The sequence below is a fragment of the Kluyveromyces lactis genome (assembly GCF_000002515.2).
Source record: "Kluyveromyces lactis strain NRRL Y-1140 chromosome F complete sequence".
Taxonomy (NCBI): Eukaryota; Fungi; Ascomycota; class Saccharomycetes; order Saccharomycetales; family Saccharomycetaceae; genus Kluyveromyces; species Kluyveromyces lactis.
Genome location: NC_006042.1, coordinates 2,297,977 through 2,313,680, shown reverse-complemented (window position 1 = coordinate 2,313,680; position 15,704 = coordinate 2,297,977). Strand labels below are relative to the sequence as shown.

At 38.3% G+C, this 15,704-nt stretch overlaps 7 protein-coding genes across 7 annotated transcripts; 1 reads left to right on the top strand and 6 right to left on the bottom strand.

Annotated features, from left to right (window-relative positions):
* Window positions 1–650: 650 nt before the first annotated feature.
* On the top strand, window positions 651–3,839 carry ISW2 (DNA translocase; the record flags this gene model as incomplete). Its single annotated transcript, XM_456186.1, has 1 exon — window positions 651–3,839. One exon carries the CDS (start codon window positions 651–653, stop codon window positions 3,837–3,839), a length of 3,189 nt encoding a protein of 1,062 aa, XP_456186.1.
* Window positions 3,840–3,902: 63 nt separating this feature from the next.
* RNT1 (ribonuclease III) lies at window positions 3,903–5,339 on the bottom strand (the record flags this gene model as incomplete). Its single annotated transcript, XM_456185.1, has 1 exon — window positions 3,903–5,339. The coding sequence occupies one exon, from the start codon at window positions 5,337–5,339 to the stop codon at window positions 3,903–3,905; it is 1,437 nt and encodes a 478-aa protein (XP_456185.1).
* A 493-nt stretch (window positions 5,340–5,832) lies between these two features.
* Window positions 5,833–7,626, bottom strand: KLLA0_F24794g (uncharacterized protein; the record flags this gene model as incomplete). The annotated part of the gene is made up of 1 exon (XM_456184.1): window positions 5,833–7,626. One exon carries the CDS (start codon window positions 7,624–7,626, stop codon window positions 5,833–5,835), a length of 1,794 nt encoding a protein of 597 aa, XP_456184.1.
* Window positions 7,627–7,817: 191 nt separating this feature from the next.
* Window positions 7,818–8,948, bottom strand: INP54 (phosphoinositide 5-phosphatase INP54; the record flags this gene model as incomplete). Its single annotated transcript, XM_456183.1, has 1 exon — window positions 7,818–8,948. One exon carries the CDS (start codon window positions 8,946–8,948, stop codon window positions 7,818–7,820), a length of 1,131 nt encoding a protein of 376 aa, XP_456183.1.
* A 281-nt stretch (window positions 8,949–9,229) lies between these two features.
* Window positions 9,230–11,830, bottom strand: GPR1 (Gpr1p; the record flags this gene model as incomplete). Its single annotated transcript, XM_456182.1, has 1 exon — window positions 9,230–11,830. The coding sequence occupies one exon, from the start codon at window positions 11,828–11,830 to the stop codon at window positions 9,230–9,232; it is 2,601 nt and encodes an 866-aa protein (XP_456182.1).
* Window positions 11,831–12,774: 944 nt separating this feature from the next.
* Window positions 12,775–13,866, bottom strand: MET22 (3'(2'),5'-bisphosphate nucleotidase; the record flags this gene model as incomplete). Its single annotated transcript, XM_456181.1, has 1 exon — window positions 12,775–13,866. One exon carries the CDS (start codon window positions 13,864–13,866, stop codon window positions 12,775–12,777), a length of 1,092 nt encoding a protein of 363 aa, XP_456181.1.
* Window positions 13,867–14,209: 343 nt separating this feature from the next.
* On the bottom strand, window positions 14,210–15,457 carry SLM3 (tRNA-5-taurinomethyluridine 2-sulfurtransferase; the record flags this gene model as incomplete). The annotated part of the gene is made up of 1 exon (XM_456180.1): window positions 14,210–15,457. One exon carries the CDS (start codon window positions 15,455–15,457, stop codon window positions 14,210–14,212), a length of 1,248 nt encoding a protein of 415 aa, XP_456180.1.
* Window positions 15,458–15,704: the final 247 nt, after the last annotated feature.

Genomic DNA, 15,704 nt, shown 5'->3' with positions numbered 1-15,704 from the left:
AGTGGTATAATTCAGAGCAACAATCGGTACTAAAAAAGGCAGCTGAACCACTTAATCAGTATGCGCTTGATATCGTTCTTGATCACATATGTGATCTTACAAGTTATGTATATCTATATCAACTTAATCGTGTAAATATTAAATGGTCATGTTCTACTTATTCTGCGCTTTGTACTAATGGTAGATGCAAGGCTAATCACATTCTGCCACGCTTTGTTCTTTAAAGTCAATGAGACTACTCTGAGGTATGTCCGTTCTGAGATCATGTATTATCATCATTTTCCACGCGGTTTGTTGTCCTAGCGATTTGAAAAAATGTAAATTTCCAAAAAATAATGAGTTGTGACTATCCACACTCCACTAAGAAACCTATGGATATCGAATTCTCTGTTGCCATCCTATCATCATCGATCAACATTGCCTACAATGGTTGAGGAAGAGGTATGCTAAATGTCTTTATGTTCAACTGTACTTCAATGGTTACTGATAATATCTGTCATGAACTTCGGTGCTTCTCCCCGTTGAGTTTATCAACGTATTAGGATGACAGTAATCACTAGAAGCACATAACAACTTCACACTTGGGCGGACCTCTGCATAAGATACTAACCACCTTTATCTAAAAATACTCATAGAAATCTGCTACAAAAATGGAGAATCCTGTTAGCAATAATCAACATGATGAGAAGTACTGGTCCGAAAGAAGATCTAAGTTCTTACTTGATGTTGATCCGAAAATAGCTAAACAAAGGAATAAAGAAGACACTTATATTCGCTTCAAGCACCTTTTGCAAATTACTGATCTTTTCAGACACTTTATTGGGATCAGAGCCAAATATGATAAAAACATGCAAAAATTACTGAAGACCATAGATGCTGAAAACAAAGTTGCTGGAACGTTGAAAGAGCCAGCCGGTCATCTCGCTAGGGCTCCAAGGCACTATAGAAAGACAGAACAAGAAGAAGATGCTGAATTGATGGAGGATGAGGAAGTTGAGTTAGAAGAGGATACAACAATTTTGACACAATCACCGAGTTTCATAAAGGAAGGGAAATTAAGAGATTATCAAGTTTACGGTCTGAATTGGTTGATTTCTCTACATGAAAGCAAGCTTTCTGGGATTTTGGCTGATGAAATGGGACTTGGTAAAACGTTGCAATCAATATCGTTCCTAGGTTATCTTCGGTATATTAAAGGTATCGAGGGGCCATATATTGTGATTGTACCTAAATCCACACTAGATAACTGGCAAAGAGAGTTTGCCAAATGGACTCCTGAAGTCAAAACAGTCATTCTTCAAGGTGACAAGGATTTCAGAAAAGAACTCATTGAAACTAAGATTTTAACATGTAACTTTGACGTGCTAATTACCTCTTATGAGATGGTATTGAAAGAGAAGTTAACACTTAAAAGATTTGCATGGGAATATATTCTAATCGACGAAGCTCATCGAATTAAGAATGAACAGAGCGCCTTGTCACAGGTGATAAGACTGTTTTACTCCAAAAATCGTCTCTTAATCACTGGTACACCTCTACAGAACAATTTGCATGAACTTTGGGCTCTTTTGAATTTCTTACTACCTGATGTCTTTGGTGACTCAGAAGTATTTGATGAATGGTTCCAACAAAACGGAAAGGAAGAAGATCAAGAGGTTGTTGTTCAGCAACTTCATTCGGTTTTACAACCTTTTTTACTTAGAAGAGTGAAATCTGAGGTCGAAAAATCATTACTTCCGAAGAAAGAGATTAATCTATACGTAGGGATGACGGACATGCAAATAGAATGGTACAAATCACTATTGGAGAAAGACATCGATGCCGTAAATGGAGCCGTCGGTAAGCGAGAAGGTAAAACAAGATTATTAAATATTGTTATGCAGTTGAGAAAGTGTTGCAATCATCCATACCTTTTCGAAGGAGCAGAACCTGGCCCTCCTTATACTACAGATGAACATTTAGTCTTCAATTCGGGAAAAATGATTGTACTTGATAAATTGCTAAAAAAGAAAAAGGAACAAGGCTCGAGAGTCCTTATATTTTCACAAATGTCACGGTTGCTAGATATTTTAGAAGATTACTGTTATTTCAGGGGATATGAATACTGCAGAATTGATGGCTCAACTTCGCATGATGAAAGAGTTGAAGCTATTGATGAGTATAATAAACCAAATTCGGAAAAATTTATTTTTTTACTTACTACTCGTGCTGGAGGATTGGGTATTAACTTAGTGACAGCCGATACTGTTGTACTCTATGATTCCGATTGGAATCCACAGGCCGATTTACAAGCCATGGATCGTGCTCATAGGATTGGTCAAAAAAAACAGGTGTTTGTGTATAGATTCGTCACCGAAAATGCAATTGAAGAGAAAGTGATAGAGAGGGCTGCTCAAAAACTTAGATTAGACCAGTTGGTAATTCAGCAGGGTACAGGAAAGAAGACTTCGGCGCTGACGAACAACAAAGATGACCTAATTGATATGATACAATTTGGAGCAAGAGATATGCTTCAGCATGGCTCTGGTAATATAACTGTTGATGAAGACATTGATGAAATTTTGAAAAAGGGTGAGAGAAAGACATTGGAACTTAATGCAAAATATGAATCTCTTGGTCTCGATGACCTACAAAAGTTCAATGGTATGGCTGATCAATCCGCTTACGAATGGAATGGAACAAATTTTGAGAAGAAGAAGCCAGATGATCATACTGTTGATTGGATCAATCCGCCTAAAAGAGAGCGTAGACGAGAACAGCCTCTGTATTCAGTGGATGATTATTATAGAGAAGTTATAGGTAATGGAAAGAGCAAACCTTCAGGAAGCAACACCCCAGCTCTGAAATTACCAAAACAACCTAAAGTTATTCGTATGACTTATTATCAGTTTGCACATCCAGAATTTGTCCGGCTACAGGAGCTAGAACAACTTTGGTATAAGAAAAGTGTCGGATACAAAATCACCGCATATGATGTTAAAGAACACGCAGATGAAAGTGAGGGTGACGATGATGACGAAGAGGATTCCAGATCGGACGGAGAATCAGATGATACTAACAATGCACAAAAACAAGAAGATGATATTGACGCTAAGATTGCTGAAGAGCAAGCAAAAATTGACGCTGCTGAAGAATTCACTGATGAAAATTTGGAACAAAAGCAAAGATTCCTGGAAGAATCTTTCTATAATTGGAATAAACGTGAATTTTTAGCCTTCATCAGTGCATGCATAAAATTTGGTAGAGACAATTATGTTTCAATATCCAAAGCAATTCATACGAAAACGCCAGAGGAAGTTCAGAGGTACTCTGAAACGTTTTGGAAACGCTACAAGGAAGTCCAAGGATGGGAGAAGTATGTCGCAAACATCGAAGCTGGTGAAAAGAAGACTGAAAAGCTAAAGATACAGGAAACAATTTTGAAGCAGAAGCTTCAGCAATATCAGTATCCCTTAGTAGAATTGAAAATATTATATCCTCCCAACAATACCAGAAGAACTTACAATTCATTAGAAGATATATTTTTACTCGTTACTGTCGGTAACTTGGGTTTGTTTGCCAGTAATCTATATGAAAGAGTCAAGCAGGAAATACTGAAAAGTCCATTGTTCATATTTTCTTGGTTTATTAAAACAAGGACACCTTTGGATATTTCTAAGAGAATAGCCACTCTATTAACACTTGTGCAACGTGAACATGAAGGGGTAGAACACAAAAGAAAACGTAAAACCGTTACTTCTGCTGACGACCAACCAAATGATAGTCACAACCTTAACGCTAACGTGGTGTCTTCACCACCCTCAAAAAGAATACATACTGATAAGCAGTTTATAGATTAGATAGTTTAAGCCTAGAATTTGTATGCATTTATCGTACTCGTTAAGAAAAAATACAACAAAAAACTATTTGAATGCAAAAGATCCATCTGCTAGTAGTTTTAATTTGCCGCGATCATTACTGTGACCTTCGTGTTTCCGCTTCTTGGTATTATCATTGTTTGCCTTAATCACAGATTCAGATTTTGGGAGGGAAGCTCGCAGGCTCACGTATTTCTCTATTAGCTCCTTATTATTTAAGACGTCCTCTGCAGCACGCATTCCTGCTATCTTTATGTTCTTTCCGACACCTCTGCCCAATACTTTACCGCCAGTAATCCTGCATTCCACTATGGCATTTGGGTCAGTAGAGGTTGGTTTGTGGACAGGGTAGTAATGGAGATTTAGCGCTGCATATCCGATCAAAGAGTAAAGGGTTTTCTTGGCGTTTACATCAACTTCTGTCGTATTTTCTAGTGTTATGTCAGAATTTAGTCCCTTTGATATAACAGGTTCTGCCAATTTCGCAAGCCATTTCCTTATTTTTGGAAGGTTTTTCTTACCATTATCTTCTACTAAGCCACCAATGTAAGCTTCAAAAACATCAGCGTATAGCTTTTGTTTTCCATCTTTGTTGTCATCAGGTTTTACATTGTGAGTCTTCAATTCATCTGGAAACTTGTATAGAAAAGACCATTCTTTTAACAGCTCGTTGTTGATCAATCTCATTCTGAGTTGAGAGAGTTGCCCTTCATCAAAATGTGGAAACTTGTTATAAATGATAGTGGTCATTGTTGTATTCAATATGGAATCACCTAAAAACTCCAGTCTTTCATTATGTGATCTGATAATTTCTTGGTCAGTTAAATACAGTTTATCGTTAATCATTGATTTATGAATAAAGACACGAGCCCTGATCACAGGGTTTTTGATTTTCGGCAGTTTCGGAGGCCATTCTTTACCTTTTTTTAGATCAGTCACTGCATTATCTATAACCTCATATCCATCTTCATCATCGTCTTCCTCTTCTTCCTCATCGGTAGCTTTTGAATTTTCGTGAGAATTTATATGTAATGATTTGGTAACATTGGCTGAGAGTAAATCAAGGTTTTCATTTTGTAGTTCAGGTAATATCGGTGTGGAGCTTCCACTTTTGAACTTATCACTGTAATGAATAATATTATTGAATAGCTCTAGTTTACCCAGTTGATACAATGAAGTCAATTCAGCGGCCAACTTAAGCTGGTATCTATCAAAAGATGGGATCAAATCGCTAGACATTGTAGGTAACTGGTCTAGTGCCTGGTGATACTGTTTGATATTTGGTGAGAGTTCAATAACTGTCTTTAGTTGCTTTACTAAATCAGTAATAGAATGCTCCAACTTGATGATTTGTGAATATGTATAGAGGTCAGCAATTCTATTTTCGTCGTTGGAGATAATACGACCGTCTATCATTTCGGAAATCCTTTGGCAGTTCTTGAGGTGCTGAGTAAGAGATTTAGATATCTTGATATAGGTCATCGGTTCATCAGAAGTTCTTTTCTATGCTCCTCTGTAAGAGAAGGTTCACATAGAGCTTTTCAAATGATTGGTATGGTCAGGGTAACTACTTCAGAGAATTGTGACAAGGAAACTAGCACAGACAAGCACCAATAATAATGTGCATAATAATAATAATAGTATTGGCTGTTACTCTGTAATACCACATTCAAATTGGATCATTTACAAACGTCCTGTATAATCGCTTTAGAAGCTATTAGTGTTTTTGCTGTTTCAACCGTTTTCTAACATCTTGGATTTTGCTAAATACCTTCAATTACAAAATGTCTATGTATGAACGGATTGATATAAACAGGGTTGGATTTCAAAGTGGTTAGACTGTTTTGCCGACATTTGTGTGCGATATATATCTTCACTATACAATTCACAAACTTTGTGACGGGTTTATCTTGGAATTGCATGTTAACAAATATAGTTTCCTACAAAACAAAATCACCAGTGATTTTTGATAAGCTTAGTTCTGGGTTTTGTCGTGACCTTTACATGCAACCTTTAAGCACTCTTCCTCATAACCAGGAATGAGAATATAGTCGATTCCATATTGTGCCAACTTGTGATAGCTGGTATTATTCTTGACAAAAATGTCCGGTTCCATAACACCCACGAAGACAGTCTTTATAGCGCCAGTTGTTTGGATTATTCGGTCTACGCATGGCAAGTTACCACTGAGCCTTAGAGAACAAGGTTCCATTGTTGTGTAAATGATGGTTCCATCTGGAAGTTTCGCACCTTCTGATTTTGTGAAGTATTTATCTAATGCACATTGCTCAGCATGAGTATTTCCTGGTAATTCTCTCGAATAACCGGTGGAAAGTATATCAGTTCCGTTGACAAGGAGTGCGCCTACATTAAAGGCAGTTTGAGTTTCACCACAATTTCTTGCCTCATCTATCGCCAACTCCATAAATTTTCTGTGCGGCTCAATCGCCCAGTCAGGGAAGTCCGTTCTGTAACTCCATAATTTTTTTCCATCAGAATCAAGCTCGGTGGATTCGTACCGATAAGCATGAAGCCACAAATCAAGATCATTTGGACCAGGATCTGAATATAGCTCTGTGTCACAAATTTCACATTGCTGACCGAGTAAGACTTCACCAAATGAATCAGGATGCATCCAACTCTCGGCGGACTCAGTCTTGCCGACAAGATCTAAGCTCCCTATAATATCTGAGAAATCTCCTTCGTAATCTTTGCCCAAGGATGGTCCCCAAATGTGAGGATTTGAGTATATAGGATCGTTAGCAATGGGATGTCCTAGATGTTGTAGATGAACTCTAATTTGATGAGTTCTACCAGTGAATGGCTTGCACCTAACAATACTAGTCTTGCCATCGAAACTTATCCTTTCAAAGCTAGTTCGAGCTTCCTTGGCACCTTCATCCGTAATTTTACAAGTGACATTGAGACCGACTTTTGGATCGACGGTTCTCAACGGTTTATCGACAACTATTAACCCGACAGGAAACTCTCCTACCACCCTTGCCACATATTCTTTACTGACTTCTCTAGCTTTCATTTGATCTGCCATTCTATCTGCGCCTCTTGGATTTTTTGCCAAAAACATCAATCCGCTTGTCAATCTATCCAACCTGTTACATGGGTGGACAGTATAGCCTCGTTCTTTCTCCAAAATTTTAGTCACAGTATTGAATCGATATCTACCAGTTGGATGTACCGGTATTCCGCTAGGTTTATCTATTACTAACAGATCATCATCTTCAAACACCGTTTTTATAAGTCTTGAAGTCACCGAAGGCTCATGTCTATGAATCTCATGCGTAATTAAATCACCGTTACGTACCACTGAATCAAGGTCTGCCACAGAGTCATTGAGGTACACTTTACCCGCTGCAATTGTCTTTCTATAATATTCAGGAGAGCGGTCTCTAAATTCATCAATGAAGATGTCAATTAACTTTCTGTCTCTCCATCTCTCCTTGCAAAACGTTTTGTAAGTGAAAAAATATGGTACAATCTTGCGCAGTGCCCCTTCGATCTTAACATCATAGTCAGGGTCCGTTTGTTTATTTCTTGAGCCGTTGACATCTTGAATTTTTAACTGGAACCCTTGCTTGTCGCGCATCTTTCCGATGCCTTTCGCACTGATTTTGCTCTTCTTGGCTTCTTGCAAAAGCTTGTAATTAACAGGTCTCTTCTTAGCCGCATCCATTTCATTTAGTATTGGTGTTGCCATATTTTGTGCGATGCCAGAACCTTTTCTTAATAAAGTCCGACTCGTTACCTTCATACAAGGGACTAAATCTGGTGTTTCCAGTGACTTTAGTTCTCACTTTTCCAAGTTCTCATCATCATCATCTTACTTCATAGAAAAACGTTATATAATGTTCTTCAATTCTATGATCTATAATTTTTCTGGGCAGAAGACTATGTAAATATGATAATGGCCCGCAGTAAGATCGCAGGTGAAATATTTAAGACTTAAGATGCCCAGAGGTATATCGAAAATAGTACTAACACCAGTAGGCCCATTCTTGAGTGTTTGAAATAGAGCCACCCGGAGTAGCCTATTATATAATCTACCATTCGGCCAAAACTAAGTGAAAGAGAGCTCGTAGACGAGGTGGGAGATGGAGAAGATGAGACCCCTCTTGTGATGTTTGGTGGTTCAATATGGGGAAGCTCTATTGAAAGAATTACTGGTTGGTGGTCTGTAAAATGGAAAATTTCGGTCCTGGGAATTGCTTTGTATAGTGTTGGTTTAGCGTCTTTGCTGATATTAGAATACAATATTCTGTCGCACCAAGACGGCTGTCGTTTAAAGTTATAGTATAACGGATCCTGAGCGATGTCATCTTTTGGTGAAGAGATGTTATATTTGAAAGTTGGTGGGAACTGGATGCTAGGTTCAAGAAACTGGGTGAACGCTCTTTCTGATTTCATCACATCTCTTAATTCATCGTTCTCATTTAATAGTTGCGAGATTATATCAGGGTCCCTGTAATCTACATCTCCGAAGAACTTATTCAAGCGGAAGTTCAAATCACCGGTGAATATGACATGACTTAGTTCCATTTCACCGAACTCATTCCTAAGGGAACTCATTATGGCATGATAGTCTTGAATCCGCTTCTCCAGATTGATCAACCCTTCATTGGCAGCTAAATGGGAGGTTACACATGTAATTGTGTCACTAACGCCCTCATGTAGGATAGAGAACCGTATAACACTAGCACCTTTCAAACTAGAATAAAACACACCGCATTTCACATTAGTTTTCAAGATATTTGTTACTTCCAGCTCTTCCTTGCAAAAAACCATTAGCCCAATGGCTCCCAGGCAGTTTATGTCCACACATTTGAATGTTGTTTCCTCCGTATTTATTCGATTCAAGACCAGCTTTGAAAGACCTTCGAGATATTGAAAGCAAATATTGGAAAATGAACCCTGCCATATCGACATCAATTCTTGAAACCCTAATATATAGATATCATGGTGTGAAACATGGGGGATCAACTGCTCTAATATGGACTTCTGTGTATCTATGTCATCAAATGGGAACACCTTAGCACAATTGAATGAACTAGCAAATACTTTAAGTGTTCTCGACATCTTCAATGTCTTTATTTAAGAAGTGTACCCGTTAGGGAGATAGAATGTTAATAGGTGAAAAGACTCTCCCTTTGTATATCTTGAACCTTTAAATTTGAAGATTGCTGTGTTAATTATCATATTTTTACGGAAAATGCTAGAAAAGTTGATAGCCAATGATATAAATCTTAACAAGGACTAGCCTACCTAATTCGGTTGGTGCATTTTATGATAAACGATATATCAATCAACTGAAATTAAACTGAATATATATGGTACTTATGTTCAATGTGCATTACGAACTATGTTGGTGGTGGACCTTTCAAGAAGGATAATAAATCTAACTGTTCCTCTTTAGTGGACGATTGAGACTGGTTAGAGTTCGCACAAACGCCTGGCAAATTAGCATTCTTAGTAACATCAGCAAAGTTCATATTTGCCACATTGCCAAAATTGAGTGATCCTTGTAATGGTGTTTCGGTGATGGAGGAATGTTTACTAGGAGAAATGTCACTTGTTGGTTCCTTTTCCTTGGAACTGCTCGAAAGAAGGTAATTGGGTTTAAATAGAGAATTATTGTTGTTGCTCGTATTCTGGTCAATCGCGAATTGCAACCCTGGAATAATAAAGTCGTCATATCTGTTTTTCATCTTGAGATAACGATCTAATTCATCAAGGTCAATACCTTCTTGTAGAGGAAGTTTATGAAAGATTCTCCACATTAAAGGCACTTTGAATTTCCTCTTATATGGATCTATGCCGTTTTCACTACTTCCTGTCGATGAAGATAAACTTTGATGCAGTACAGGAAACAGCTTGAGCTTGTTGGTTGTAGACATTGACATTGTATTACTAGCATGATTTCCATAATACGAATCCCAATAATCTCTATCTAAGCAGTTGTCCTCGAAATTCAAATCAAGCCTCCATAATCCGATTACTGTTCTGTGGACATACCAGTATGTACGTTTCCATAACTGAGGTTTATATTTCCAGCATTCTTCTTTTACCCATCTTCCTCTATAGTACCATCCACGTCTTCCAAGTTCACTTTCGCACATACTTAAGATGTCTGCCTCACCGATTTCTCCCTTGAGCCTGTATTTACTGATTAGTTCTTTGAAATGAATTAAACCCCAAGAATATCTCCAAGGCTGCTCCCTGTACAGGAAAACCGCCACGTCAACAACACCATTCAACGGTTGCATGAACGTAGCAATGTAAGCCAACCATACAATAGGGCCATTGTAGATTTCGTAGCTGTACTGAGAACAGTCTACAATGAATGGGAAGAGCCAAAGTAATAAATAGGCCATAGGATACACAAATATCGATTTAAGTTGCCTCCTAATCTGATCCCTCCGATTTTTAAAATGCGCATACATTTCAGATTGGAACTTATGCTTTATGCCTGTGACATCTTTCCCTGGAAGATGTTCCATTTTTTCAATATCCACTTCTGTTCCCATCGCTTGGTTATCAACGGTATTTGTACTATGTTTCGACACATTGGGCACATCATTCGGAGAGGAAGAAGTTTGTAATGGGATGCTCGGAGGACATCTTGCAGAAGCATAGGAGTTAGCGGGTTGCCGAAACTGAGCAACTTGAGGTTTCGCTGGTGTAAGGCTGTCTGGTTTACGATTTTTGTTTAAATCTTCACTTCCGTCATGACTGGCAATCGGAAGATTAGAATATTCAAACAAATGTAAACCGTTATTACTATTATTATTGTATCCGTCTTCAATGTCAACCTCATCTGGGCTATACTCATATCTGTTAGATAGCCCTATATCCAAATCATTCACTGAAGGTAGGCCTGGCGTGCCAGCACGCTGTCGACCGCCCGCTGCTGATAAATTGTGTTTTTGGCTTTCAGTATCATCAAACAATTCGAGAAAGAAAAAGTTACGTAAAAACGAAACGAATCTCTTGAAACAATATTTTATTCCAATAGCAGAACCATTTATTACATTCAAAGCAATGTTAAGTGATGGCTTCCTGTTGAAAAAATTAACATGATTGTCTTCCGAGTGTTGGAATCCTTTGATTTCTGATTTGATCTTTCGACTTTCTCTGTTAACAAAGACGTAGATGCTGATGTATATTGTGCAAATCGTCAAGAAGATAAAATATCGAGGCACCCAGCTCAAGACTAGTTTATACCATATTGGAACTGGTGGTAAGTAACACCATGCGCTTAAAGGTTTATAACCCCCCATCTTTGCTTGGAATTCAAAATTGTAATTGTTATTGTCTAACACAACGTTGGTGTCAGCTTCGATGACATCTTCGTTATAACTGCTGAAATTAATGAAGGCTAGACTAGCTAACACGGTCGGTGTCAAAGCAGTGAATGGGTATATGAATTTTCTCCACTTGAAGAAGCCCCCTTCCAAATTCCCCGTGTTATTATTTCTCCATTTCCAGTTGGGCTTAAAGATAAGAATGGCGAAATGCAGCGCAAAGACAAAAATGGCAATATCTGCTCCCTCGATAGCATAAGCAGTGAGCCATCCTACAGTATTGTAGAATGCTGGGGTTCCATATATTTCATTGTGTCTTAATATTACCACTGGATAAATCAATAATACAATAGCTTTCAAAAAGTCACAAACTAAAAGGTAAAAAATTAAATGATGTCTGAACACTTTCCGTCGCCTATCTATCGATGTTAGTAGGTATAATCCTATTATACATGCGAAGATAGATGCCACAGAAGCAGAAATTGCGGATATCCTGAGCTTCCGAAGTTGCGGAGCGTTGAATGTTGAAAAAAGCCCTGGTAATCCCAATACCTGATTCACGGTCGTTGTATTCAGGTCCTTGAACGCAGCGATCCTGGCATAATGTGTGTAAGTAACCACCGTCGTGCTAGTTGGGTCTAAAAGATCCTCAATCATCGCGAGAGCAAACGTCTAATAGAACCAATACTTTAATATGTCTAGCAACTAGAAGTGCAGCCAGCGCACTCTTCGCAGCGGAAAAAGGATAAAAAAATAGGACTGAAGTTTGAAACTAATCAAGCAGATTAACAATGGCCAGCGATTGTTAACCTGTACTCAATACACAAGTTCTTGAACCTCAAGTATTGATCTACCTTGATGAACTTCTACTCTGTCGTTCAATTTCAAAAACTTTTGATGCTATAATTACGCTCTCAAGGCAACGTCTATGGAAAATTTCTATCTCCTTCTCTAGAATAAAGGTTCTCCAAATGTCAATAAACGTCAAACACTTGTCTAACTGCACAAATCTCGAACATATATATAATGCTCCAGTTCCTGCAATTATGGTAGTTGCCTGCTGTTTCTCGTTGCATGTCCAGTCCTTTGAATTGTCATGATTTGAAATTATTAACCATTTTCTTTTTTTTTTCTTATCGATATTATTCAACCAGAATAGCAGTGATGAAAATTTCAGGCACAGTCAATTATATGTAGGTTTATGGGAAAATGCACACCGGCATGTGGGAAAACGCCAAGGAGCTTCCTTGGGAAAGGTGGCCTGGATGCCAGTTTGTGATCAGGATTTTGAAGTAATTTGGAACTATCGGGTAATATGTTACACTGACTATGTGGAATTTCAACTTAAGTACGTATGTACATTTTCTATCTATGGTTAAGTAGTGCTATTGTAGGGGTTTTTTTATATAGCTAACGTCATGCGCTAGCAGGCTGGAAACTCATCGGTTGTAGGAACAAGCTCTACCTGGCAACAGCTTGTTGCACTGGTGGTATGCCTGATTATTTGGGTATCGGTTTAAGGTACGTCTACATTTCATTAAGTAGCTTGAAAAAATATACTATGATATAACCTGATGTATGTGTTTGATAATAATATGCGTTCAAGTTTTTCTAGCAGAAATGATGCGTGCTGATGTAGATACTACTCTCGAGTGTAAGCTCTGAGGGCCACAGGAAGCGATGACACCCTTGGTTTGCAAAGTTCTACCCTTTCCAAAGTCTAAGCGTTGATCCTCAAGTGCGTCAGTGTGAATTCCGCCAGCTTCTTCAAGAATAACATTTCCTGCAGCATGGTCCCAGATTTTCTCGGCATAGGACATTTTAATTGGTAAACGGAGGTAAAGATCGCCTAATCCAAGGGCAAGTAAACAGTACTTCACCTGAGAATCCAGATGTTGGGACTTAGTAATACCTAAATCTTTCTTGATGATAGCTTGTTCGTCGTGAGACGAATGTCCCTTTTCGACACCTTCTAGGGAAACCAGGTCAGAAGTATTTTCAACATCTCTGGTATGAATTTCCCTCCATTGTGATTCAGTGGTAATGGAATATTGAGCACCTTGTCCTCTCACAGCTCTGAAAATATAACCTGCAGATAGTGAGTCGCTCAAATCAGAGGCTCCGTAGTTTGATAGTTTCAAATTAGGGCACCCAATGACACCAATTTGAACTTCACCGTCAACTACCAAGGCCAAACATACTGCGAATTGGTCACCTCTTAGGAATCCCTTTGTTCCATCGATTGGGTCCAAGCACCAAAATCTGCCAGTGTTTCCACCTGAATAGTTACCAAAATCAATAACTCTTTTAATTTCTTCAATGGAATTTAGAGGGAATTCCTCATTGACAAAAGGGACGTCTTTCTCCTCTTGTTGTGTGACGTCTGCAAAAACTTCGGAGTATACTTTGTCGTTATCCTGAATTGTAGTTAAAATCTCAGAAATAAAAGAATCTGTCAAACCATCACTGGATTCTTCACCGACAACAGCATCATCCTTGAAGTTTGATTTAATGGCATTGATGATGATAGCTTGGCAAGAGTAGTCCCCGATGGTAACAGGACTTTGATCAGATTTTGTTATAGTAGAGTTACTGCTAGATATAACATCTGCTTGAATTCTCTTAGTTAGCAATGAAGCTTTGCGGACGGCTTGAGTTGCAACAGCAAGTTCCTTGGCAAATTGACCAGACATTATACGAATTTCCCTTGTCGATATGTTTAGTTTTCAGTCAGAGTAGTAGAGTTCTATATTGTAGATTACAAAAAATACCTCTAATTTAACATTCTGTGTTGTACTCAAGATACTTAACGGCGGAGATTATCTATTTCCAAAATTCTTTTCAGTTGTTACACTCTCTTTCCAGTTCTTTTATTATAGCTTTGGAATATCAGTTGCACCTGACTGGGACCATATGTGGCTGTTGGTGATTCTATTTGAAAAGATTCACACACATGATGATATCACGTGATTAGAATGCAAGTTATTTGATTCTATAGACGAGTATTTTAGCTTGAGGCGCATACACTGCAGTATACTATCGAGCACAGTCGATTATCCCACTTCCAATGACCCTCTCATTCACATATAAACAGCAGTACTGACCAGGTGCCATTGCTCTTTCTTTGCGCTCCAGTTTCAAAGAAAATTCATTCGAATTTATCCACTCAACTGATGTTACTTTGACTGGGGTCTGTAAGGATCTAAATTGCATGTGTAGCGTTTCTTTATTTATAGCTTCGTTTAATTCTTCTTTAGATAGTGGATTCTTGGAGAGTATTTTGAAGTGTTTAACCGTTACCACGTCTTTAAACAAATTATTGTTATCCTTTCCTCTGACAATTACGATTTCTCTTGTGCGTTTATTCTTCTCGCTGACATACCATGCGCCTTGATATCTTGGATCACCTTGAGGAAGTGATATTCCAATTTTCTGACCAATTGTATAGGACCAGATTCCAGGATGCTTTCCCCACACCGTCTTCTTACCAGTCAGCTCATCGATGGTAATGATGTTTCCTAGTTCCATAGGTAGATATTCTTTTAGGAAATTCTTAAACTTCCCATGCTGTGAGTTGTTCACAAAACATATACCCTGAGAGTCGGGTTTTGTGGCAGTGTGTAAATCTACTTCTTTGGCCATCTCTCTAACTTCCGGTTTCGTCAAGTGACCAATTGGTAAAATCATTTGATTTAAAGAAGGAACAGAAACTTGTGATAAATAATAACTTTGATCCTTCTGTTGATACAATCCGCGCATCAAGTGTGGTTCAGATCTCTCTGGACCACTATCTCTTCGTAGTATTCGAGCATAATGTCCCATCACCAACCAGTAGTTGTTCTTACCGAACTTCACATCCAGATGATCCATCAACTTTCCGAATTTAACAAACTGATTGCAACCGATGTCAGGATTTGGTGTATAGCCCATACTATATTGTTCTAACATAGGCGCGAACACATTTAGCCAATAATCTTTCTCAAAATTCACAAACTCCACTGGGATGTTCAAATGTTTCGCTACTTTTTCTGCATCCTTCCATTCTTTCTCATAACATGGATCCTCCTCTGGTCTAGTCAATGATTGATCTTTGCCCCAATTTTGCATATATACTCCATGAACGTTCGGGTAAGCTGCGAATAATGCAGCACATACAGAAGAATCTACTCCACCAGACATTCCTACCACAATATTATCAAATTTAGATGGCATGGATTGGACATGATATCCAGGCAACCGTCTTTGTTTGCATAATTCTAAGAATCTTGAAGTGATTTTCGACATTATTCCTCGCAACTTCTGTCCGTCTGCTATATAAAGTGGTGCATCTCCTTCGGGACACTTTTATGGTGCTTTAACAAGATATAGCTGGTACTTATTTCAGTAAACCTTGAGAAGTTATAGTTGTGATCTTCATGTACTTTTTTTTGTCAGATACTGAATTGATTGGCTTGCATAGAAAAAAAAAAACCAAGATAATGTACAGAGGCGAAATTCAGGGAAACAAGTTGAAATAGTTATAGTAAAATTT